General features: G+C 36.0%; 1 protein-coding gene across 34 annotated transcripts in view; it reads left to right on the forward strand.

Annotated features, from left to right (window-relative positions):
• The first annotated feature begins 3,882 nt into the window (after positions 1–3,882).
• LOC18442336 (En/Spm-like transposon) overlaps positions 3,883–27,615 on the forward strand; it is a 29,764-nt gene continuing 6,031 nt past the window's right edge. For 3 of the 34 annotated variants that reach the window (XM_088869228.1, XM_088869214.1, XM_088869193.1), the window contains exons 1-8: positions 10,039–11,222; positions 11,519–11,645; positions 11,776–11,839; positions 12,922–13,395; positions 16,598–16,683; positions 17,317–17,546; positions 17,871–18,062; positions 18,558–18,878. In XM_088869228.1, coding sequence (XP_088725354.1) covers positions 17,344–17,546; positions 17,871–18,062; positions 18,558–18,878 — 716 coding nt within the window. In that variant the 5' untranslated portion in view covers positions 10,039–11,222; positions 11,519–11,645; positions 11,776–11,839; ... (1 more) ...; positions 16,598–16,683; positions 17,317–17,343. Of the gene's footprint in view, positions 4,315–4,655; positions 5,452–10,038; positions 11,646–11,775; positions 11,840–12,246; positions 13,396–16,597; positions 16,713–16,773; positions 16,916–17,316; positions 17,547–17,870; positions 18,063–18,557; positions 19,095–27,615 lie in introns of those variants that run through there. The other 31 variants (XM_088869220.1, XM_088869198.1, XM_088869185.1 and 28 more) reach the window with 24 other exon arrangements.

Here is a 27,615-nt window from a genome sequence, read left to right on the forward strand (position 1 = left end):
ATTTTTTTTTGTAATCCATGATAGAATTTTTTGAAAATTTGTGATTTTTTTTTTGTAATCCATGATCGAATTTTTTTTTGTAATCCATGATAGAATTTTTTGAAAATTTGTGATTTTTTTTTTAATCCATGATCGATTTTTTTGAAAATTTGTTTTTTTTTTTTTTAATCCATATTATTCAAAGAGAAAATGAGAGAGATGATGATTTTGAGGCCACCCTATCCTAGCCATATTATTCAGCAACAGTGTAGGGATGAGCACGACAGTACAGGTGAGCATGAATGATAGACAATCTTCAGGGATTTTAGATTGGGAACACAACAAAACACTAACACTCAGGGATTTGAGAATAGTCAGACGCTTGCTAATATCGATGATTCGTTTTTAGATCGAATCAACGAATTGTTAAACGAATTCAATCAACGGCACCAGCGTGACCAAGAAGAACAATAACGTCGTCTATCATTTTATTTTTAGATCATATGTTACTAATTTTATGCTTTATTGTAGTCCATGTATGTTGATATACTTATTCCATGATAATTATATGTTTATCCTTTTGTGTGATGTAAATTCAATGCTGAATGGAGATTCATGCAGGGAAAAAACATATCAATATTCGCATATTCATTCAAAAACATGAAAATTCTTAATGGAGTACCCTCATTTCTTATTGAATTCCTAAAAAACAATATTTATAATGAATTTTAATAATTTTTTCGGATTTTTTTTAAGCTTTATTATGACCGATTCACCCGATTCCCAATCTGAATCGCTGATTCACCGATTCGCCAATCCGAATCGATTTTTTGGAAGCCCGATCCGAGTCACCGATCTGTTTTTTAAACCATTGGTCCCACCATATTCATTCTTCCTAAAATTTCCTTGGTCATCAGGCAAACTACATTGTGGCTAACTCCCGCCTAATATTTAAGTTCAAAAAGAAAATCTCAGCTAATATTCTATAGGAAAAAGTTTCTACAAGATTGAAGCCCTAAACAATCAAAACCGAGACGCATCTCAAAAATTCACAAGAAAAGGTTTTTTCAATCCCAAAAAATACCTTAAAGCCGATTATCTCGATCTTGAGATATATGGACATAAAAAAAAAACTGAACATACAAAGAAATAGTGCATATCATTTTAAATTTTACAAATTTATTTACTTTTATATATTAGTGATCTCTATGTTAGAGATTATATATTCCTTAAAACCAAAAGATATTTCACTTCTTCAATATACAATCCATTTATTCTCTTGGGTAAAATTCTATCTCGGATTAATTTTAGGACCACAATTTTTGGGGATATATAACCTCTTTAATATATAGATTAACCTTGATAAAAAAAAATTCCAATTGCATCCACTAAGCACTCCAGAAAAAAAAAAAAAAAAAAAAAAGAGATCGAATGGAAACTATCTAGGTTTTAGAGGATGAAATCTAAGTGTCTAAAAATTTTTTTTATCATTTTGACAATAATTATCTAGTGATTCCTAAGTAGCTTCTAAATTTTCATATTGAAAAAATCTTTCGAAGTAGTAAATTGGATCGAAGGAGTAGAAATAAACTATGCATCCCAGGGAGCATAATATACGTGCTCTTCCTTCAAACCTTGGCGCTAGAATCAATTTAAAAAATGAATCATTAACATAGGAATCTTATGACTCATGGAAATTGTGTCCTTTATTAAAGTTAAAAAGGTTTATCATTTTACTTAGAATGTAATTGATTGGTGGAGCTTTTTAGAATGTTAAAAGTTCTATATTCACATGATATTTTGTAGGAAACAGTTTATATAGAGCCAAGGCTCTAAACAATCAAATTAGAGTGCACATCAAAAATTTCACTAAAAGAGGTTGTTTTGATGCCCTATATTCTCAAATCGATCATCTCGACAACAAGATGCATGGACATGAGAAAAAAATGGATTTGAAGTTCTGAAAATAGTGCATCTTATAATACATTTTTGGATTGACAATTTTCAACATTTTAAAGTTTTCATAAATCTTCTCGTTCTACACTATTTTTAAAGCTTTAAATTTTACAATTAGAGATGAAAATATAGTTTAAGGCTATCACAAAGATTTCCATTATTTGAAACCACATTTCTTGATACTATTTGAAGGTGGGCTCTACTTTGATTGTTTAGATCCTCGGCTCTATACAAACCACAACCTATTTATTAATAGGAAGGGTTTCTATGTGATCCAACAACATATAAGTTATATGCAACCCCACTTCTTAGTCGTTCGATCTGAATCAAACGGCTATGGTTATTCATACCACAATGTCACGTTAAACATTGTTTTATTTATCATTTTTTTTCTACAAGACATTTTTTTATGAAATTTGGGACATCCCATCAGAAAAATAGGGCAAACCTGGAAAAAATAAAACAATAATGATTTATGTAAAAATAATTGACCAAAATGCCCCTATAATTTATAGGGGTATTATGGTAATTTTGTATCATAAAAAATATATATGTTTTATCATATACACCCTTGTTAGATCTATGCATGCCCCAAATTTTGCTTCAAATTTATTTATAGAATAAAATAAAAATAAAAATTCTATGAATAAAAAATAAAACTGTTAAATATGAATTTGACTCATGACTCTATGCTTTGCAAGATTAGCATAAAAACCTGATTATTGTCATGATAAAATAATTATACACATAAATACATGACACCTATATCTATTTACTGGACTTTATAGCTCACTCTTTCAACTTATCCTCTATGTAGAGTGATAGCCAATGTAACCTGGTGATTGCGCTTGAGGTCCGTTACTCCCCTCCTGTCAAAGCTCATTTTCACATTATATGTTTTACTTGGCGATTAGGCCATATATAGTCCATTTTGATTTGAAATATGTCTTGATGTTTTACCTTTTGTGCCTTGGACTTATATGTACTGGTTTAGACTGTTATATGTATCTTGAGACTTGGTTGTCCAGCAGATTATTGTTATGTGTATTGTTTTTCATTTATTTAGTTGTTGACTTTGATACTGGAAATTCCTCTTTTTCCAAGTGATTGAACGCACTCCAACCCGGGTGACCCCACGCCCTATTGTCATTCGATGCGCCCAAGACTAGCCTTCTATGAGTCTGGCAGGGACGGTACGGAGCGGGGTCGTGACAAAAACACTTATCGATATATGATGATTAAGTGCTAGCTTGTGACATTGTTACTCAAGCCATCTACTCAAATTTGATTGCTGAGGCTAGGGGTCACAATTACTATATATGTGGATGGGGTCGCATAGAAAACCCTTCCTTTATTAATTGCAGCGAGCGTCATTTTATTAAAAGGTTGCATCCGTAGCCGGTTGCCCAATTGAATTGGGTGGCTTAATGAACCGGCTCAAACCTTTGTCAATTTAAGTAAAAAGGAAAATGTGTGGTTTGTATACAGCCGAGATTATATACAATCAAAGCACGCCTTCAAATAGTGTCGATGTGGTTTTAATACTTGAATCTTTATATAACTTTAAAATATATTTTCATCTCTAATTATAAAATTTAAAGCTTCAAAAATAGTATAGATCAAGCAGATCTATAAAAACTTTAAGATCTTGGAAATTGATGGTAAAAAAATATATTATAAGATACACTTATAGGGAAAATATCCCCATAGACCTCATTTTCAACTTTCATTTTTCCATTCACTCAAGGTTGTAAAATCTATTTTACTACATAAAATTTCACTCTATTATATATCCTAACGCCCATTCACTCAAGGTTGTAAAACCTATCTTACTACATAAAATTTCACTCTATTATATATCCTAACCCGCAAGACATATTTTATTTATTTTTTACTAATTCTTTTGACCCAAACAAACTTAACAAACTTAAAAAATTCTTTTGAACCAGCAAATGAAAGGCACCACGACAATGTCCACGAACCCTAATTTCTACCCACCAAAGAAGGGCTTGTCACCCAAGGCGCCCTCCAAGATCTTCAAGTTTTCGATGAATTATTCCACCGCCGAAGCCTGAGCCTGGCTCTTGCTTTTCTCTCTCTAAAAAACTTCTCTCTCTCTCTCTCTAAAAAGGATATGTGTTGATTCAAACCTCCCAAACCCCTCTCTCTCTACCTACCGCCACCAACACCTCCTCTAGCACCACTGCCAGCCCTCCGCCACCATCAGCGGTGCCACTGCCAGCCCTCCGCCACCACCAGCGGCCCCGCTGAGAGAAGGTGGGTAAGAAGAAGAAGAGAGGGGTTTTGAGCGTCACGAGTCTAGAGAGAGAAAACATAAGGAGAGAGATTGAAAACATGAGGAGAAGAGATAGAAAAAAGGTATATTTTTTAATTTGTTTGGACTAAAATTTGGAATAAAAATAGATCTTATTTGAGGGGTTAGAAGATAGGATTTGAAATTTTGGGTTTAGAAAGAAATTAAAGTTAAAAATATGGTCGATGGAGATATTTTTCCAAACTTAAACTCTTTTTTTTTTTTTTTTATGCATATTGAAATCGTGGTAATCAATTTGCAGATATTTGAGCATCAAAACAATCTATTTTAGTGAAATTTTTGAGGTTTTTCTTATGTTTATGAACCGTTCTCCTCATCTCATGTGTCAATTCTTGACGTTATATGAAGCACACAGCACTCATGTTACATGTATCATCATGTACAGTCCCGCGCTTCCGAGAACGTAAACCGCTACAGGTCTGCACACTGAGGTTTTCGTTCTTCCCGTTTTCCCAGTGCTATTATTTTTGTTCTTTTCTGCAATGGAAGTCTCACCAGATTGCAGATGCAAGAGATTGGACGGCAGGAGATGGAGATGCAAGGCCATGGCATTACCAGGCCATGGCGGTTACTGTATGTACCACTGGGTGCACACTAGAGAAATAAGGAAAAATGAAACAATTAAAAGGAAGAATGTTTCAAACGAGGGAGAAAAAGGGGTTCAAAGAACTAAGAGAAAGGTCTCTGATGAGAGAGGAGATATAAATGGGTTAAAAGAGTTAAAAGAGACGAAGGTTCTCAAGAGAGAGAAAATGGGGTTCAATCGAAGGAGGGAGATGAGAGTTCTGGTAAGAGAGAAAAGGGGTTTCAATCGAAGGACATGAAGAGGAGTTATAGTGAGAGAGAGAATGGGGTGGTTCGGTCAATCGAGAGGGACAGTTATTGTGAGAGAAAAAATGGAATGAGATTAATTACGAGGGAGAATTCTGATGAGAGAGAAAATGGGGTGAGATTGATTGAGTTGTAGAGTTCTGATGAGAGAGAAAACAGGGTTGGCCGTGCTGATGAGAAAACAAATTGGATTCAGTCTATTAAGGGGAAAGAGCGGTGATTATGATAGGGACAATACGGCTGAGCTGACTACGAAGAAGAAGAAGGACGAAGGGATGGAAGGAAGAGGCAAAATCGGGTCCAATAATGAGAAATCAGACTATCGTAAAGACGGTAAATCAAAGCGAGAGGTGAGTTTAGATTATCGTACAGATGGTAAATCGAAGATACAGGTGAGTTTAGTAGTGAGTTTGGCTGTCCCAGCTATTTTACCTGTGTAGTTAGTGACTTTTTAGTTTTTTCCATGGAAAATTGGATTTGCTTTTATGTTATTTATTGTTCAAAACTTTGAATTTACACTGTGGAAGCTTGAGAATCTTTAGATGATCACAGTTTTGCATGATTGAGCATTGCTGTTTTTGGATGTAGCCACTCAAATTGGATAACTCCTAAATCTTAAATGAAATATTCAATTCTATCAAATTTTATTCAAATGGGAGACTAAGTGCTCGTAATTAACTGCACCGAGGGTTGCTGCACTGCTTCTTCACGATTTCGATTTTTTCTTCCATTCATTGTATGTACTGAGCCTTCTGAGGCATACCAGGACCTCGCTCTGATACCAAATGATACAGTCTTGGACTGTATCAGAATCTCTTGCCCATTCTGCTTATTTTCGCCTTCTGAGCTTTGAATTTCTTGGGCAGCATATGAATGATAACAAATATCATGATCATTTCTTGTTTAATTATAAAATATGTTGATTGTGTAATTTATTTGTTTATTAATTTTATTCTGATTTGGATGGTGCTTTTTCTTATTTCCTATTGGTGATGCGGTGAAATGCTGAGCAAAATTGCGTTTTATTTGCAGTTTCATGATTGTCTATGGAGTGAAAATTATAAAGTAGTTGCATTCATAAACTACAAAACAAAAGTAGATGCATTAGTGTGAAAAGAAAAGCTTAGGAACATGGCCAAAAATGGAAAAGGAGGTTCTATCTGCGACCTTATAACTCAAAACCATCTGTTTGAGGTTTGGGGTTTCTTTTTAGGGGTGTAAGAAAGAAAATTTGATATTTTATAGGAAATGATTAAATTATCAAATGACCAAAATGGACAAAAAGAAAAAAGAGGAGCGATTTAGGGCATAGCTTAGAAATAAAGCATAGATTAGATTAGAGGAAGAGTTCTGATGAAAGAGAAAATGGGGTTGGGAGGAAGAAGATTTCTGATGAGAGAGGAAATAAACTTGAGGGGGAGAAGAGTTATGATGAGAGAGAGAAAGGGGTTGGGATGAAGAAGAGTCATGATGAGAGAGAAAGTGGGGTTAGATGGAAGAAAGTTCCGATGAGAAAGAAATTATTCCGATGAGAAAGAAATTAAGGTTGGGAGGAAGAAGAGTTGTGGTAGAGAAAATTGTAGTCAAGAAGAGTAAAGAGTTCTTATGGGAGAGAAAATGGGTTAATCCAAGAGGAAAAGGTTGTAGATGTGTGGATAAGGTAAGCGGAAGAGAATACCTATAATAGAAAATCAGATTGTGGTAAAGATGGTGAATTCAAGCGAGAGGTGGGCTAAATAGTGACTTTGGCTTTTCATTGCAGTTTACCTGAATAAGTAAGCGGGGTTTTATTGTATGAAAGGCTGTGATCTTTGTTTGGTTTTGAATTTGTTCAATGTGTTGGCAAGGTTCAAGGTTTGGTAGTTTTGTGTGATTCTGCATCAGGGTTTCTGGAACATTTTAAGGAAAGGAAATCAAAGCAAGCGATTGGTTTCTCATTGCGTTGTGGATATAATTTCTCACTGATTAATCATTTATGAGTCTTATTTTGCTTCATCTCCTTTTTGATCTGCTCATTGTGTTTTCCAGAGCTTGGAATTTTATGGTAGTATAAGAATATTATTGTCTTGTCTTGAAAATTTTGTTGTTTGAACTTTAAGGATAATGCATGGTGCTTATGCAATTTATTCTTATTTCTTGTTGTGCTTTCTAGAACTTGGAATTTTATGGTAGTATACAAATATCATTGGCTTGTCTTTTCAATTTGCTCTTTATCTTTCTTACTTCATGATGGCCAGGCCAATAATTCTCGGCTTTATTACTTTCTTATAATAACATGGAGTTCAAGCTTCGTAAGAAGTTGCATTTGCAATTGTCTTTTTTTTTTTTTTGATAATGTTGCATTTGCAATTGTCAAAGAAAAGTAGTTGCTTTTATTCGAAGTTCTTCATTTAACTTATTTGGGCAGGCATATCTCAATATTCCTCTGTTCTGTGGGTTCTTGCCAGTAAAATGGTACCTCTTGCATATGAAGCTCATTGTTCCATGATTTGTTTGAAGCTCATTTTTTCAAGAGCAGTGTATATAACTCATTTTTCTTTCCCATGTTCATCTTTTTCTCTTTGAAAGTTGTTCTCCACATTCACTTAATATGCTTTGAATGTGTGAATCAATTTCAGTTATCAGTTTTGAAGTTTGCATAAAGAGTAAAATAATTAAAAAAGTTAATCAAAATGATAGTAATATACAATGGAATTAATTGGTTCAAGGCTTAAGGCAATCACACACACACCGGCACACATTTATACATATACAAGGGAATGATCTCATGCAACTTTTCTATAGCAATATAATGAAACGATCTTCAAAAACCATGTTAGAGCCATTTGTTTGACCCCAATTTTTAAATATATATTCTTTTTTATTATAATGAACAATCACAAAAAAGTAAAATTTGAAAACACACCCTAGAAAGTGTTTTTTTAGCCCAATCAACATAAGCCGTCCATTTTAGTGAGATTCTTAGATCTAAGCTTTGGAAGTATTTTCCACCTTCAAAATATTTTAGATGCCTTTATTATCATTGGATGAACACTATTAAAAAGGAAAAAAATGATTTTGAGTTCGTAAAGGCTTAGATCTTGAAATTCACTAAATGAATGGTCTAGATTCATTGTTGGAGGGGGGCTCATTTTGACCATATCTAATTTGCAAATTGAATTTTATTTTTTTGAGAATTGATTATTAGGATAAATAGAGGGTGTGTGCAATTATTAGTGTCATACAAATGCCACAAACATGGTTTTTTGGAAGTGTGATTTCATTATATTTCAGTGACATGGTGACATGAAATTACTCCCCTTATAAGATTATTCACTTCGGTACAAGGAGGTCACAATCACTATTAGCCATTGATGTGAAATTAGACAAATTGAAGTGGGGCACAACATTTGAGAAAATTTATTATTGATTTTGTGCCTAATCACTAACATATCTTCAACTGTCCGATTTCACATCTAATGGTTGATAATGATTGTGACCTTCTTATACCAAAATAAATGGTCTTACTGCAGAGATTCCCTATTGTGTTTACTTTAGCGAACGTCCAACGATTGTGATCGAAACATGATGATCTGATGTCCCATGTTGTGTGACGTTTTTTTATTTTTTTCTATGAGTTGAATTACATTAAATGTTGTGAAACCTAAAAATCACCGAACTACCCCTAGAAAAAAGCTGGGGCAGTTTGGTCATTTTCACTAATCATTTTTCTTTTCTTTTTTGTATTTTATTTGGATGCATCTTGATGAAATTTGTAAACACCCATTTTTTTATCCATCTGATTTCTATAAAAAATTAGAAATAAAATTCGATCGCAAAATACAGGGCGTCGATCAGCCCAAATTCAATCTAGAATATTGGGCATTTAGGAAAGCTATATATATATATGTATGTATGTATATCTGTATGCATGTATGGGTGAGGTTTGTATAAGGTACCCACCTTATACTATATAAGTAAGGTGTACCTCTAAATTTTGTTGGAAGATTTAATTCCCGCATCAAAGACTTTATGATGGCTTGAAAATCTATATTCAACCCTAGTTATGAAATTTAAAATTTTAAAAAATAGTGCAGATCGAGCATATCGTTAAACACTTGAAAATCTTGAAAATAGACGGTCTAGATAACTTGTTACGAGATGCACAATTTTTAGGACTTGAAATTCTTTTTTTCTTTATATCCATAAATCTCGAGGTCGAGATGACCAATTGGAAGGTTTTCCAATTTTGGAATACTCATTTTAATGGATTTTTGCGGTGCACCTTACTTCTATAACTTAAGGTTGCAACCTTACATAAACCTCTCGCATTTTTCTCTCTCTCTCTCTCTCTTATTTTGATAGGGCTGCAGCCTTATCAAAATAAGTAAAGCCTCACTTCAAAGCTCACCGCAAATTGTAGTTCTGGCATCGGAAAACCTTCAAATCGATCATCTCGGTCTTGACCATTATGGTTGTGATAAAAAATTAGGATTTCAAGCCCTAAAAATAGTGTATATTGTAACACATTATCTGGTCCGTCCATTTTGCCCTAAAATAAGTGTTCACTGGTACGCAAGATCTGTACCATATTTTTGAGCTTCAAAATTTCTAGTCGGTGTTGCAAATTGATTTTTAGAGCCATCATCGAGATTTTCGATGCCCAAAGTGCTTTTTTGGATGAGGATTCTAGGTGAGGATTTATTTTGTTTTCATAAAGCCTAGGCCTTATAGAAAATACATACACACACACACATACACACACACACACACACATATATATATATTTTCACATTCATCATCAAAGTCTTCTTCCAACTATTTAGGATCGGCTACACGAATCCTGGTCTGCCATTTTGCTATGCCAAGGGCCATATGAGGGCATAAGCCCCCATATCTTTTCTCACTGAGGGTATGGCCCTTATGGCCTCATTGAAGGTATGACCTTTAATAGAGCAGAATGGCGGACTATGATTCGTGTAGCCAACCCCAATTAGTTGGGAAAAGGCTTTGATGGTGACGATATATATGTGTGTGTGTGTGTGCGCGCGCGCGCTGCTATGTATGACTTGAGGTAATGCTTTTATAATTCTTAATAAAATAGTTGCACTTGAGAATGAGAACACATTAATATGATATAACTTTTTGTAAAGAACTAAGGCTAAAACATAATGATGATTATATAGGTTTACAATCTATAAATTTATAAAACCACACAGTTATGATGGCATATGTTGGGTTATTCATGTCACTTTTTTTTTTTTTACTTGTTCATGCTACTATTGAAGTTTTGCTATTACATTTATTACATCAGATGTTTGACACATATTGATGATTAGAGATTTGTACACTGGAGAAACAAAAAAATAGTAATGCAAACATAATATTGGACAACTGGGATAATATTTTCTGGGGGTGGTTGGGGGGGGGGGGGGGGGGTTTGTTGTTTTTGGGAATGGGCTTCCTCTAACTAGTCCTGTCATATTATTATAAATAAATTAGTGAGGGATGCAATCTTCCTGTGATACATTCTTGGCATGTGCTGACCAAGTAAACAATATGGGTGTATGTTCCATAAAAATTACCATACGAGTTCAAATCCTGCAAATCATCTTTAGCCCAAAGTTTCCTAATTTCCTTGTTTCATCCCCTATTGTGCTTTTCTGTAGACATTACATATTTGTGGTTGCCATTTATTATCAATTGTTTTTTCTCATTCAAGTGACATTTACTATCTATTGTTGAACTAATGAAGTTTTTAAATGCTGTGAACTCTGTTTTTAGGATGTTGCTAGTAATAGTAAGGAACTCAAAAAGCAAGGGTGCCACCAGTGTCAACGGAGAGAACATGATGGCATAGTTATTTGTTCAAAATGTGGGAAGAAGCGCTATTGTTCCACATACATTAGCAGATGGTAAATAAATCTAATGTATGAAAAGACTCGATGGGACTGAGCACTGGTCTTGAATGGTTAGGGCGTTAACATGGCAACGCCACATCCCTGGTTTTATTCCCATCCGACTGCCTCATACCAAGAAAGCCAAGACTCTTATGTGAATCTCTGTGCAGTGATCGATATTGTGATCGGAGAAGAAACATACATGATAAAAAGGGCTTTTTATTTTCTTTTTTTGGTCGGGGGTGGGTACACTGGTTATTCTATTCATTTACTTTTAATCATAGATGCTTTATTGGGGTTGCTAATTTCTCTGGGGAACTTCTTGGGTTCTTTTATTTAATTTAGAGGGATTTATTTTAATTTTTATTTTTGGTAATGGGTTTAAGCTTGGTGATCAAAGTTCTCATGCCTTTGCTTTCTATGTTCCTTGTTTTTTCTTCACAATTTATCCCTCTTTCTCGTATGTGAACATATACATAAAAATATTTATTTCTGTGGAGCATTTTCTTAGAGACTGCCTGGCTTGGTTTCCTTTTAGGCCAGTGGGAAGGACATAGAAGCCAGTGTCAAACAAGTGATGTCCTTGTTGCATCAGGTTCTTCCTATTGCTGAAAAAATTCATGCTGAACAGAATTTGGGAAGCGAGGTGGAATGCAGGCTAGGGGGTTAGTCAATATTGGCCTGACCATTCTAGATGTGCTTATGTTTGTTTTCTTGTCTATTAATTTTTCATTCGATTCCACTATCTGGAGTTTATGCATACCCTTCAGTTCTTATTGGTGCTTCAATTCTTAGGAGTTCGGCGAGCTGATCTGTACGAAGAAAAGTCAGAGCTGAACTCTGACGGACATTTATATTGGTATTTCAACTCTTACTTTGGATATCCTGTCCATATATGTCAGTGGACATGGAAGAGTGTGTGACTTAATGGAAGTTTCTATTGGATTGAAATCCGTATTCAAAAAAAAGTTTCTATTGGATTGAAAATGTCATCAGATTTTATCTAGATGCTGAATTTGGGTTTAGTTGAGTGGAATGTAGTTTTCATCACTTCTTTTTCTTTTATCAGTTGCCTGATAATATCATTTTAAAAGAAGCAACAGGAGACATTTTCGTGACGAAAGTTCCATGTAAACCTTATTTGGATATCCGAAACTTTTTACCTTGTCCTAAACTGTTTAATTGTTTAGTCATGTATATATATATATATATATATATAAATAAAATGATCTCTCCCCCCCCCACAACCTCAAAAACCATATTGAAGATGTGCGAGGGACCAATAATACTCCAATACCCATATTTCAACTCTTATTTTGGAAATCCTGTGCATATATGTCAGTGGTCATGGAATAGTGAGTGACTTAATGGATATTGGATTGAAATGTCATCAGATTTTATCTAGATGCTGAATTTGGGTTTAGTTGAGTGGACTGTAGTTTGCATGACTTCTTTTTCTTTTATCAGTTGCCTGATAATATATAAAATGATCTTCGCCCCCCCCCCCCAACATCAAAAACATATTGAAGGTGTGTGAGTGACCAATAAAACTCCAATAGCCTCCGAATCATTCTCCTCTAAATAATATTTGATTTGGAGGTCCCTAAACTCTCTAAATTCCCTACATCATAAATTCGGTCATTCAAATGGACAGTCTAGACTCAGTTTGGGGTGACGGTGTATTTGGAGCATTTTGAGATCTCTAATTGAATTTTTTTCAATAGACTGTTTATCTGTGGTTTATTTGGGAACTTTTTTGGTCACTCTTATGGCTTGGAAATGGTTTCTGAGGTGGGGGGAACATCAATGGGCGTGCTCTAGGGGGTGGTGGTGGCACACAATAATTTCCCATGTGTTTGTTCATTCTGTATATGATATTCAAACCTTGATTTTTAATTCATACTCAGCTGTAGTATTTGTATGGTTTTCCTTGCATGGCAGCCACAATTGCCCCCACCCCAAAGGCAGTGAGGCCAAAACTGCTGACCACCAGACGACAAAAGGACCCAGGTTCAAGTTTCGAAAGATTGTTCTCAGGATGGGAATGAGCAAACATGCATGGCTGGAAGCAGAGTTGGTTTGGATAGCCGAGTTTTGTTTGCTGACAGACATATTTGGGTGGATCCATCCTGCTCTTTTCCTGCAAACAAAGATGGTATGATACCTCGCCCACTAAAAGAGCAAGGAAATTGTGGGCCCCGCATACTCATGGTAAAGCATGACCTAAAAACAAATATGGTTGTCGAGTTGCTTAGCAATGCCCAGGAACTCATCCATAGCAATGATCAGTTGATCAAGGATGCCGGGTTTTCTCAAAAATGCCCTCGATGCCATCCTTCCAATAATTGGTCAGAAATTAACATCAACAATGGCTTCTAAGCTCATGGAGAAGGTGATTGCTTGGAGTATTGCAAGGTTAGCCTTCTAATTTGTGCCTTAATTTGCATTGGAGAATAATTAGGGTTTTTTTTTTTTCATTGCTTACTGCCAACTACAAATTATTAAGGGTTGGTTTTTATTGAGCATTGCATGTTTAATATAAGATGATCTACACAATAATTCTAAACTTAAGGCATATGATGATCTATACAATATATTGGGGACAAGAGAAGGCGAAAAAGATGTCTTCAAACTAGCAAAAAAGAGAGAAAGAAGTATAGGGATCTAAATCAGATTAAATGCATTAAGAATGAGGATTAGAGGGTGTTGGTGAACGATGACGAGGTTAACAAAAGGTGGCAAATTTATTTTAAATTTATTTTAAATGGCAAACACTTTGAGAGCACAGTATTAGGAGAAACATTTGACATAAAAGAGCTTGGAGGTTATAGATACATTGGCAAGATTAGGATATTTCAAGTGACAGAAGCTTTGAGAAGGATGAAGATAGGAAATGCTTTAGAACCAGATGGTATCCCGATAGAAGTTTGGAAGTGCATGGGAGAAATTAGCATTTTCTGGTTGACCAAGCTGCTCAACAAGATGTTGAGAACAAAGAAAATGCTAGACGTATGGAGAAAAAATATTGTGGTACCTTTTTACAAAGACAAAAGAGACATACAAAACTGTATGAACTATTGAGGGATCAAAATTATGAGTCACACTATGAAGCTGTGGAAGAGAGTGATTGAGCAACGACAAAGACATGAAATGAGTGTTTTACAAAATCAGTTCAGCTTTATGCCAGGGAGGTCAACAATAAGGCTATTTTTTTATTTAGGCAAATGATTGAGAAGTTTTGGGGGAAGGGAAGAGATCTCTATATGGTCTTTATTGATTTAGAGAAAGTATACGATAGGGTACTTAGAGAGTTAATTTGGTGGGTGTTGGAAAAGAAATGAGTCGATGTGGTGAGAGATATGTATGAGGAAGCGTTAACCAGTGGGAGGATAATTGGTAGAGAGAAACCGTTAATATTCTCAAAAAAAAAAAAAAAAGTGGAGAGGTTAACGTTGAGCCGATATCTCTTTGTATGATACCTCTGCCTCTACTCGCATCAATCTATAGTTTTGATTGATGGGAGTAGAGGTAGAGTCAATGCATAGTTAGAACTTTGGAGGGAGCTCTAAAAGCTAAAGGTTTTAAAATTAGCTGGACTAAGACAAAATATATGGAATGCAAGTTTAAGAAAAATAGAAGTAGAAACGAGGAAGTAGTTAAGATTGATGGCCAATAAATAACTAAAACATATTTTTTTTCTAAATCTTGGGTCGATAATCCAAGAGAATGGACAGATTGGGGAAGATGTTGCGCATAGAATTAGAGCTGGGTAGGCGAAGTGGAGATGTACATCCGCAGTTTTATGTGATCGTTGCATATCAATGAAACTAAAAGGCAAGTTTTATAGGACAACTATAAGACCAGCTATACTTTATGGGATGTAATGTTGGGCGGTCATGAAACAACATAGCCACAAGATGAGTGTAGCTGAGATGAGGATGTTGAGATGGATGAGTGGCATGATAAAAAAGATAGAATTCAGAATGAATACATAAAATGGTACTTAGGATTGGCTCCAATAGGCGATATGATGAGGAAAAATAGACTTGGGTGGACTAGCCATATGTAACGTAGACCTAATACAACACCTAGGAGGGGTGATTTGGATCAAGTGGAAGACTCTAAAAGGGCAAAGGGAATGCACAAAAGGACATGGATGAAAGTAGTGAGAAGAGATATGGTGACTTATGGTCTGACTGATGGTATGACCTTTACTAAAGCAAAATGGCTGAACATGATTCATGTTGCCGATCCCAAGTAATTGGCATAATGTTTAGATAATGATGATGATGATGTTTAACATAAGATCTATTAGTGATCGAGAATTTACTGATGATGTGAACTTGAAGACATGGTAATGTTGTTGTATTTTGCTAACACGCAAGAATGCCATTTAAGTTGTTAGCTGAGTTCAATAACAAGTTATGAGGATTGTTCTAGAAGTCGTCTGGACTTAAAAAGATATAAAACGTCTCTAGGGGTATCATCGACACAGATGTTCAAACATGACATTTGCTTGGTGAGGAAAACACTTTGCATTTACAATGGCTTCCAATTGGGGCCGGAGATAAAAAAAAAAGAAAGTTGAATTTGGACAGATGTCCTACTAAAATGTGTTACTATGTTTTTCTGAATTACAAAATGGGGAAGCCCTTGAAATTTGAAAATCTTGTCTATTTCATGAAAAATAACTGATATTTAAAAAATATTTATTTAAATATTCGAAGTAGGGTCTTTTGAATGGATTATTTGAAGTAAAGAAGGCTATGATTTCAAGGTTAACTTCTAAACCAAAGTACCTATGAGGGTTTAGCTCTGATACAATGGCACTCTATGGATGGCATCTTGAGCTAGGTTAGAGATTGTTGTTTCAATTAGGACACTGGTCGATGCATTCTCCCGTAATTTTACAACACGATGGAAATATAAGAGTGCTGTAGAAAACCATGTATTAGAAAAGTTGACGTAGCTTAGCGATTGGCTTAGAATCCATCCAAATGTAGTTGTTTAGGTAACATCATGTTTTGGATATATGCATCACATTTCCACTGATCAGCAATTTCCCCTGGTGCAGTACTAGAAGGTGTAGGCATTGTGTACAATAGATTTAGCAGTAAGTCAGTAACAAGATATATAGCCAGATGGGACTTAAATGAATTGCCCACAGGTGAAATGCATGATAAGATACTCCACAGGGCAGAAGGCCTTGTAGCCCATTGCATGGCGCGACAATCCCTACTCTAATGCTTTGTCTGCACACATATATTATGTATGCAATTTCTTCCTGGGTATTACTAAGTACTTGTTAACCTTAGTTTCCAACCATTAAAGTATTAAATTTTAATTTTTGATAGTGCTGATAATAAAAGATCAGTAGTTCATATTTGATCTTTTTAACCTGTCTTCTCCCAAATCTGAAAATGTTGAATGGAATATCTTTTATATTTCCACGGTGAAGAGATAGTGTTCAATTATGGCCAACTGGTTTGTTATTTCTAATTCTTTCTATGGAATATCTATTCAGTGTCCATATTAAGGAGTTCTATCTTCTACTACCCGTTGCTCCTTGATAATGTATTTCAGCTGTTTATCTTCATAAAATTTCTTATGGGTGCAGAAGCTGGAGGAAAATTTACAGTACTTGGGACTACAAATTAAACATTATCAAGACCACTGTGCATTTCTCAAGGATCAATCAGACATGTAAGATAACTCAATTCTTCAATTGCAAGGTTCGTACACTGCTTCCTGTAGGATTATCTCGCTTCAGCCATTTTTATTTGTTTTGCTTAGATCAACTGTGTGCTGGGGTACATTTGATGGAATTCTCTTCAAGGTTCTCAGAAGCACAAGTATACATATAGCCAGAGTTCAAAATTGCAGATGGTTGAAAGCTGAAACTCGGATTTCATATAAGGCTCTTTCGTCAACCAAAGTAGTCATATTTATTTTAATTTGATATCATCATCATCATAGCCTTTTCCAAATTTATTTTAATTTGATATATTAAGGTAAAAAATGAGACTTAGCCAATACATGCTACATTTCATACAGATTTCAGATACTTGTATTGTTTAACAAAATAATAGGTCAAATAGTAGTAGTTTTAAACCTGAATTTTGTATGATCTAAATTCAATAATAAATGTAGGTGTCTATGCTGTATTAAAATTTGTTGAGCCAGATCTGAAAGCTAAAGTTTGTTGAAATATTACTACGAGTTAATCCATGATTTGCTCATACAATAATCCCTTAAAAATTAATTAGATGATTATGACAATCTTAGTTTTATGACAGCTGCTTTGCTTTTTAACCAATTGGAAAGCCATTGATGCAGGTAGACTTGAAAAGCGCTATCCTCCTGATGCAGCCAAGGGCAAGAGTCATACATAGTGGTCTCAACAAAAAGGCTGAGGCGAATACATACGAGCAGATACAAAGGCAAGAAAAAGCAGTAGGAGTATTATCCAAGTTGAAATACATGGGTGCATTTCCAAATTCTGTAACTGCAGATGTGCTTGGTATAGTCGCAACGCTCGGGAATTTATGCAATGACAACCTTAGCAGGTTAGAAGTGATGGGTGCTGCATTCCATGTGATCTCCTTTGCCTTTCTCTTTCATGGAAAACCATACTGTAGTCCAATGAACTATGGAAGACTATAGTCCACGGGGCTCATCATGGTGCAATCAAATGTGGATGGTGATGGGGAGAGAGTGGGGTGACCACCATTAGGATCACCAGCCATGAACTGTTCTAGTGGATCCCCTATCCATTACTGTCCATTATGTGATTGTAAAGTGATGACCCCAGCAGACTCTCTTGCAGTATAGAATGTTTATTTTTTTTGTTTTTGGTGGCTTAATTATCATCTCCTTATATTTTTATCCAGGCTTTTTGCAGAATATCTTGGAATTGAAACCATGCTTGCTATTGTATGTAAGACATATGATGGTGTCAATGCTCTTAAAAAGTATAACAATGACGGCATGATCGACCAGGCAATTGGAATTCATGGACATGGGATTTCTAAGGCTAGACCCACTAATGGCAGGTTTTATGTCATTTGTCTTGAGGATCTAAGGCAAGTTGTTACTGTAAAGTTATTTGCTGCTTTTCATTTCATGTCCTACAGTTTAAAGTGGTAATAGAGACATAACTTTGCTTCAGAATTGTTTAGACAGTATCCGAGAGCTAAATGGTTTTCTGACCAGAGATTTACTTGGATATTTGCTAAAAGCTATTATAAAAAAGAACACCATTTGATGTTCCACCAACTCCTTAGCTGTAAATGTAGCATAAGGACTTGTGTCAGGACTTGCCAGCATATCAATTCCAAGTCGGGGTCAAGTCTGTCAGAGACTTGGCCAAGTCAGTACAAAAATTAAATAAAATATTGGGAACTGGCCAGACTCTGCGTGGTCCCATATGTTTGGTTCTGGGCTAGGCAGGGTGCTTAGCCTGACTGAATCGGATGTGTCCATGTGGATGCACCTGAGTTTTCCTGCTGTAATGTAGACATTCAACAACTCCACCATATGGATCGTTCACAATATGTATCATCTAATTTATTGGACAGACCATACCAAGGAGGCACAAGAGCTGGGGACTCGCAAAAGAAGCTTGATTTGGTGGAGCCCAGACTCCCCACTGGGGATTACCCACCTGGCTTTCTAGGCTTTGCAGTCAATATGATCAGCATTCAGAGTAAGAATTTATCTCGTGTCACTGCAAATGGACATAACCTGAGAGAAACGCTGTTCTATAGTCTCTTTTCTCGATCGCAAGTGTATCGAACCAGGAGTGAGATGCAATCGGCCATTCCTTGCATAAGTGAAGGTGCCATTTCTTTAGACGGTGGAATGATGAAAAGCAATGGCATCTTTATCCTTGGTGCCACGTAAGTATATGCGTAATTAACATTTCATAAGAAAGTATACACCTGTTTGTAGCATCAGTACCTGTGTTCCATGTTTCCATTATCACTGAAGTTGTTATTATTTAATCGACATATTTGCTGATGGATAGTTAAATATATTATGTATGTATATTTATTTCCATTTTTTCAAAAAAACTTTTATATATAAGAATGTGGAGGCAGCATAGTTATTTGAAACTTGATGATTGCCTCATTTCACGTTCATTTCATTCTATGAGCAACTTGTCAGGCTTACGAAGCTTTGCTTCTTGTGGTTTTACTTTGTAGTCAACCCTTAATAATTTGAAATCATCATTCTGGTTTGGCAAAAATCCTGCATCTTTTCAATTCTAGGGCGGTTAGTATACTTTATATTCATAATAGAAGTTTAAGGTACAAAACTGCCCGTGAAGTATGGGAAAGACAAATAAGTCCTTAGGGATTAAATACAAACTTAATTATTCACAACACTCCCCCTCAAGTTGGTGCATAGATGTGTATGATGCTTAGCTTGCTTAAAATCATTTGTAGTGGAGGTTTCCCAACAGCCTCGGTAAGAATGTCTCTTGGCTGGTTTTCTCTTTTAACATATGAAAGACAAATTTCCTTGGTAGCGACCCTTTCTCAAATAAAACGCCAATCTACTTCTATGTACTTCGTTCATGCTAACCGGATCATGAACTATACTAATTGCTGCCTTGTTATCATAGTACAAGGACATTGACCCTTTTATAAAAAAACTGAAGTTCTTGCAAAAGGATTTTTAGCTAGAGTTATTCACATGTACCATGAGCCATGGATCTATACTCAGCTTCTGCACTTGTCTTGCTGCAATTGACTGCTTTTTGCTCCTCCAAGTTACAAGGTTCCCTCCAACAAATGTATATTTCCCGGATATTAATTTTCAATCCATAATAGAACAACCCAGTTTGCATCTGTATAGGCTTCAACTCGTAAGTGCCCATGATTAGCAAGCATCAGTCCTCTCCCTGGTGATGATTTTAGATACCTGAAACTCTGACAATAGCCTCAAAGTGAGTAGTTCATGGAGAATGCATAAATTGATTAATCACGCTCATAATGTGTGACAACATCTTGACTTGTAAGTGAAATGTATATTAGTCGACTCACTAATCTTTGAAACATAACTGCATCCTTGATAGCTTCACCCCTTTGGTCATGAAGCTTGTGATTTTATTTTATAGACGTGCCAACTAGTTTAGCCCTAAGCTTTCCTATTTTCGTAAGGATATCAAATATATATTTCCTATGAGAGATGGAGATTTCCCCCTTTTGACATGGCTACTTCTATTCCAAGAAAGAACTTTAGCGGAGCTAGATCTGTGATTTCAAATTCTATCACCAGAAAACCTTTAAATTATTGAATTTCCTGAGAACTACTATTTACAATAATGTCGTCATCATCTAAGCCTTGTCCAAATTATTTGGGGTCCACTACATGAATCATGTTCCTTCATTCTTCTCTATCAAGGGCCATACCCTCCATAAAATCAAAAATCACCACATCTTTTCTCACTACTTTTATCCATGTCCTTGTGGGCATTTGCTTGCCCTTTTAGAGCCTTCCACTTGAACCAAATCTCACCTCCTAACCAGTTCTGTATTAGGTCTATGTTGCACATTGCTAGCTTACCTAAGTCTACTTTCCCTCATTGTATCGCGTATTGAAGCCACACTTAAGTTCCCTCGCATGTATTCATTATGAATTCTATCCTTTTTTGTCTTGCCACTCATCCATCTCAACATCTTCATCTCAACTATGCTCATCCTATGGATATGTTGTTTCTTAACTGCCCAACATTTTGTCTCATAAAGCATGGATGGTCTTACAACCGTCCTATATAACTTCTCCTTTAGCCTTAATAGTATATGTAGTGATTACATAAAACTCCGAATGCACATCTCCACGTTGCCCATCCAACTCTAATTTTATGTGTGACAACTTCCTCAATCTGTCCATTCTCTTGGATGATCGACCTTTGATATCAGAACAATCTCTTTTAGGTATTTCTTGACCATCAATCCTAACTACTTCCTCGTGCTTACTCTTATTAATACTGAACTTGCATTTCATATATTTTGTCTTAGTCTGGTTAAATTTAAAACTTTTTAGATTCTAAAGCATCCTTTCAACGTTCTTACTTTGCTTGACGCAGCCTCTAGTCTCATCAATCAAAACTATGTCATCTGCGAATAACATACACTACGATACCTCAAGTTATAGGTGCTTGGTTAACTCATCCATAACCAAAACAATGAGATACGGGCTCAACGCTGACCCTTGGTGTAAGCCCATTGTCACTAAGAACTCACTTGTCTTTCTGTTAGTTATCCTGACACTAGTTACCTTCTCTCATACATATCTCTCACTATGTCAATATAGCATCTGATGATTCCTTTCTTTTCCAATACCCACCAAATTAAATCTCTAGATATCCTATCGTATGCTTTCTCTAAATCAATAAAGACTATGTGGAGGTCTTTTTCCTTTGCCCTAAAGTTCTCAATCAGATGCCTAAATAGGAAAATGACTTCGTTAGTTGACTTCCTTGACATAAAAACAAATTGATTTTCTGATACACTCATTTCACGCCGCAGTTGTCGCTCAACCACTATCTCCCACAGCTTCATAGTGTGGCTTATTTAATCCCTTGATAGTTCATACAATTTTATGTCTCTTTTGTTCTTGTAAATAGGTACCATAGTACTTTTGATCTGTTTGTTTGGCATTTTGTTTGTTCTCAACACCTTGTTGAACAACATGGTAAGCCAGCATATGCCAAACTCCCCCATGAACTTTCAAACCTCTATCGGGATACCATATGAGTCCTAAAGCCTTTCGTATCTTCATCTTTCTCAAAGCTTCTTTCATTTTGGATATCCTAATTCTGCGAATGTAACTATGACTTCCGCCCTCATTTATGTCAAAGGTTCCTCCTAACGTTGTGCTCCTATAGTGTTCGTTATTTAATAGTTTTTGAAAATAAATTCTCTACCTTTCGTTGACCTCGTCATATTTCACCAGGATCCTATGTTCTTCACTCTAATGCATCTAATATGATTTAGATCCCCACATTTCCTCTCTTTGAATTTTTGCATGTTTGAATACATCTTTTTCACCTTATCTTATCCCCATTTTATTGTATAAATTATTATATACTTTAAGTTTAGCCTTACTATTTCCTTAGCTTTTTTATATTCATCTAAGTTGTGATCATTTCCACTCCATTGCTAAGCTTTATAACAAGGTCATTTTTCGCTAATAGCCTTCTGAACCTCCTCACTCCACCACCAGGTTTCTTTGTTTCTTTTCCCTCTAGTTTCTCCTTAAGTTCTTTCTCCACTTTCTTAATACAGTACTTCGTGCTCAGAATTCCATTTTCTTTCTTTTATCAATTTATCCCCAAATAAGTCTATGTTCTCCTTTTTTAAATTCCACTACCTAGTTCTTGGACACCTATTAGTTTCACTCTTTCTCTTCCAGCTCTTTAGGAAGACATCCATAGCCACAAGCTTATGTTGCATGGTCAAAACTCTTTCTTGGGATAACCTTGCAGTTTTTACATGATGGTTGATCTACCTTCTTGACTAGAAAGAAATCTATTTGGTTTTTATATGGTCAGCTTTTATAAGTTATTAAATGTTCATGTCGCTTTTAAAAGTAGATGTTTGCTATTATTGCTAGGTCATAGGCCACATAGCAAAATCCATGATAGCCTTAGCCATCTTTTTTCTTTCCCCAAAACCATATTCCCCGTGTACCCCTTCATATCCTCTACAACCTTTTCCTATATGACCATTGAGTCCCCTCTTAAAAAGGTCCTCTCTCCATTTGGTATTTCTTGGACTAGTCCATACATGTCTTCTCAGAATTGTCTCTTAATTCCATCCTCTAGTCCTACTTGTGGTGCATAGGCACTAATTACATTAGTTATTTCCTCCCCTAACACGAGTTCAATTAATAGGAGCCTATTATCTACTCGCTTGACATTAAGTACTTTACCTTTTAAATCTTTATCTACTATTATGCTTACTTCATTATTATTATTATTATTTTCCATATATCAAAGTTTATATCCATCAATTTCCATAGCTTTTTTCCCCTTTCCATTTAGTTTCTTGTAGATAATCTATGTTAACTTTTCTGCGTCTCATTGTATCCGCTAACTCCATGCTTACCTGTTAGCGTTCCTACATTCCATGTGGCTAGATGGATCTTACTCTCTTGGAGTAGCTTCTCTGCTTGCACTCATCCACAATGACACTGGAAACCTTGCCTACTTATCACCATAACCGGGTGTTGTTGCTTAAAATAATGTCTTCCTCATATACAATCAGGACTATGGTTCTGGTCTTGGTATGCTTGATGAATAAGGTATGGTCAGCATGACTTTGAGTATAACCGATTCTTTGAACGACACTATACCTCTCAAACCAAGCCATGGAGATTGGTTTAGTCCATATATGACCTTTCTCAATCTACATAGGTTTCCTTCACATCTAGGTGCATGAAACCCTAGTGGAGGTACCATGTACAGTTCTTGTAATTCTCCATGAAGGAATGCATTCTTGACATTCAATTGATGCAACGGCCACTAGTTAGCTGCGAAAGACAATAGTACCATCAACCTTGTGCTTCATTGTGTAGACCCATTTGCGGCCAACGAACTTCTTCCATTTGGGAGGATCTACCAGTTTCAAAGTACCATTCGTAAGTAATGTCCTCATCTCCTCACACATAGCCTTCTTCCACTTAGGATGAGATAAAGCTTTTATAACTCTGGAAGGGATGGAAACAAACGACAAAAGAGGACACAAAAGCATGGTAGGAAGGAATCATGGCTCACAAGGAACAAAATTGTAAATTGGGTGAGCAGTGCAACCTTGTTTCCCTTTGTGTAGGGCCATGAGCAGATCCAATTGATCACACTGAGAACTCATCGAATTTAGGATTACCAGGATCAGAGGTATGCAACTGGCTTTGAGGCATGTCAGCGACGGTGGTCTCCACTTCGTTTTGTTTCTATTGAGTTTAGACTTTTAATTCCCTTTTTCCAATTTCAACATCATAGGACTGCTCCCTGTTGTCCTCTTGACCTCTAGAATCAGGAAAAATGGGAACAGGAAGGAGAACATGACAGCTCTTTTCCACACTGTGCTTCCTCTAAAGAGTGGCAGGTAAAAAAGGAGTTGACTCAAATAATGTTACATCCATGGAAGCAAATTTCTTCCTTGATGTAAGATCATAATGTTTGTAACCCTTTTGAGAGGACAACTAACCCAGAAAATACATTTCTTGGATTTGGGGTCCAACTTTGTACAATTTGGACCTAGAAAGTGTGCGAAGTAAACACAACCAAAGACTGTAGGAGGAACACTAAAATGTGGACAATCAGGATGAAGAAGTTAATGGGGAGATTCATTATCAAGAACACGAGAAGGAATCCGATTGATGAGATAGAATGCAGTTAGTACAGCTTCTGACCAATACTTGTTAGGTGTATTCATATTCAAGATAAGAGCACCTCTAACTTCCAAGATGTGTCTATTCTTTCTTTCAGCTACCCCTTTTTTTTGTGGGGCATATGAGTAAGAATTCTGATGTTCACAAGGTTGAACAACTCTCCATTGCAGTACTCTCCACCTTGGTCAGGCCTAAGTACTTTAACTCTAGTATCAAACTGGGTATCGATCATTTATGAAAGACCTTGATTTTAGGAACTTTATCTTTGGTCTTCATAAGATAGATCCATGTAAACCGAGAGTAATCATCCACAAAAGATACAAAATACCATTAACCAAAAATACAATTCACAAGAGATGGACCCTGCACATCAAAATGGACAAAAGCAAAAAGAACAATACTTTTATTGTTACTGAGTAAAAACGTTTCTACAATGTTTTGAAAGTTCATAGACTCCACTTTAAACTTTTCTACACTAGTAGAACTAAACAACTAGGGAAATAAAATTTTTGATTACTGAAAGACAAATCATCAAGTTGGAGATGCCCTGCCAAATCCAATCTTTATTAATATTAATACTGGATTGAAGAGCTTGAGGAATAGTAGCAAGTCAAACATATAGAGACTCCCGTGGCAATCTCATTAATGAGAACCCACTGTTTTGACATTTACTTTTCTACACTAGTAGAAGTAAACAACTTGGGAAATAAAATATTTGATCACTGAAAGACAAATCATCAAGTCAGAGATACCCATGCGAATTCCGCTCTTTGTTAATATTAATGCTGGATTGAAGAGCTTGAGGAATGGTAGCAAGTCAAACATATAGAGACCACCAGCTTCATGACCACTGCCAATCTTCTTCCTCATAACCAAGTTTTAAAATACATAATGGAGAGGAAAGAAGGTTACTCTACAATTTAGATTCTTGGTAATACTACTAACATACATTTAAGTTTGCAACAAAGCTAGGATATGAGGAATTGATGACAGAGACAATTGAGCAGATCCTTTTACAAGTCCTTTTTCAACATGGAAGACAGATCAAGCAGCAATTCGAACCATCTGTACCAAAACAATGATAATGAAAACAAAGGATGATATACTAATCAAATGATCTGAAGCTCTAGAATCAATGATCCAAGATTGTCCAAGCGCATAAATTGAGACATAATTAGCAGAAGCACGAATACCTGACCGGGCAAACGATGATCTAGAGGTAGCAGATGGGCGATCTAACTGCGTAAACAATCGATGAAGGCTCACAATTTCTTCTATAGGGATTGATATCATCTCCTTTTTGGCAGAAAACATGCATTAATAGTTATTGAACCACCAGCAGATGAAGCATTATGTGCATTGAATTGCCCAGGACGATTAAATTTTATTGTTTGACCAAGTAAATCCCAGCAATTCTCATTAATGTGGCCAATCCTACCGTAACGATCACACTTCAACATACTTTTATCTACTTGATTGGGACCCCTTTTTCCAAATTTTCGAGATCCACCCCCCTTGTTGTTCCTAGGGGGTAATGAAGCTGAGTCAAGAGCAGAACGATCCATTAGTTGTACATGGAGCATGACACTTTTTCTACTTTCCTCACTCCGGATAGAGGAATTTACTTGATTGAGAGATGGAAGATTATCCCGACCGAGGATTTGAAACCTAGCTACCTCAAATTTGGGGCTCAATCGAGCAAAAAAAACTCAAAGATACGATTTTGTTCCATATACTCCTTGTATTTATCCCCTTCTTGCTTACAAGCTGGTTTAAAAATCTGATAATGATCCAATATCTCCCGTAGGCTATGAAGTAGAGAGAAATATGCTGCTAGAGATCCCTCTCCATGTCGACATCCGGGATACATTCTTGCCTTTTGACAAAGTTTGGTGTATCAATTCCCATATCTCTTTCACAATCCGAAGAAGCAAGGAACCCTTACTAATTGAAGGTTGCATGAATGCGACAATTAAGTCAATACAATCAAATTTTATGTCCCCCACTTCTCATGCGAAGGATTCTCTTCAAGTTCAATAAATTTTCTATTAATATATCCCAACTTCCCTTATCCGCCAATAAACATTTCAGCAGCATTCCATAAAATTGGTCCCATCAAGTTTAACAGTTGTAATCTGCAATCCAACATTTTCTCCATGGATACACCTGGCATACACGTGGTGGTAGAAGAGAGTTCTGAATCACTGATATTGATCATATCAGCCACCATGTAACCGCTTCAAAAATCACTCGTTCATTTCCAGAAACTGCTACTTCTTTTCTCTCCACATAGAGATCCAAGACAATTCATGCAAGAGATCTCAATAAAATATGAGTTTTACAACTCATGACCAGGGGTGTGACATATTAAAGGAGTGCAACAGCTAATTTAGAAACATCAAAACATCCCAATCAGTTTTTAAGGTTTTCAGTTCCAGATCACAAACTCTACCGAGATAGAAAGTAACCATGAGAGTTAGGGTTTAATGCATGACACCAATTTTTAGATATAAGTTATCGATCAACACAAACCAGATCTAGGGTTTTGGCCACCATTAATTTTCAGATCTAGTTTCTCGAACCACACATCACAAAGAAAATTCACAGAAAGAAGGGAATCATAATCATTTAAGATTTTTTTAGTCCATAACTGATTTTCCAAGTTTAGTGTTTCTGACCATATAGCTATTGGAGACCTTGCATAGTTAGACCACATCATTAAGGTTTCAAAAACATATCCTGAAGCCTCCTGATTTGATACCAAGTTAAAATATAGCAAAGCGATAAAAAGAGTATAAGAGATAGCACGATCTAGAAGGATACATAAAGTTACTGGGATAGATAGATGAGGGAGAGTGTGTCACATGTGGAGGAAGAGATCATGGTGGTGTCATCTTGACCCCCACGCCCCATCTTATGCTTTGTATTCATAATAAAAGCTTATAGGACAAACCGGCCCATTCAGTAAGTGAAAAGGCAAAAAAGTCCTCAAGGACTTAAATGCAAGAAGGAATAAATATGAACTTAATTATTCACAACATTTCCTACTTCCCGTTGTGTGTGTGTGTGTGTGTGCGCTAGAGAGAGAGAGAGAGAGAGAGAGAGAGAGAGAGAGAGAATACAATTGATTTCACACCAAGAAAAAAGTGAAGGGTCTTTTATGCCTTCTGGTAAGTCTTGTATTATCCTTGGTTTTCAAAAATCTTTGCTCAGAGAGAGAGAGATTACAGTTGA

The sequence above is a fragment of the Amborella trichopoda genome, chromosome 1 (genome assembly GCF_054954075.1).
Source record: "Amborella trichopoda isolate Santa Cruz 75 chromosome 1, AtrichopodaSantaCruz75HAP2 v2.0, whole genome shotgun sequence".
NCBI classification, from domain to species: domain Eukaryota; kingdom Viridiplantae; phylum Streptophyta; class Magnoliopsida; order Amborellales; family Amborellaceae; genus Amborella; species Amborella trichopoda.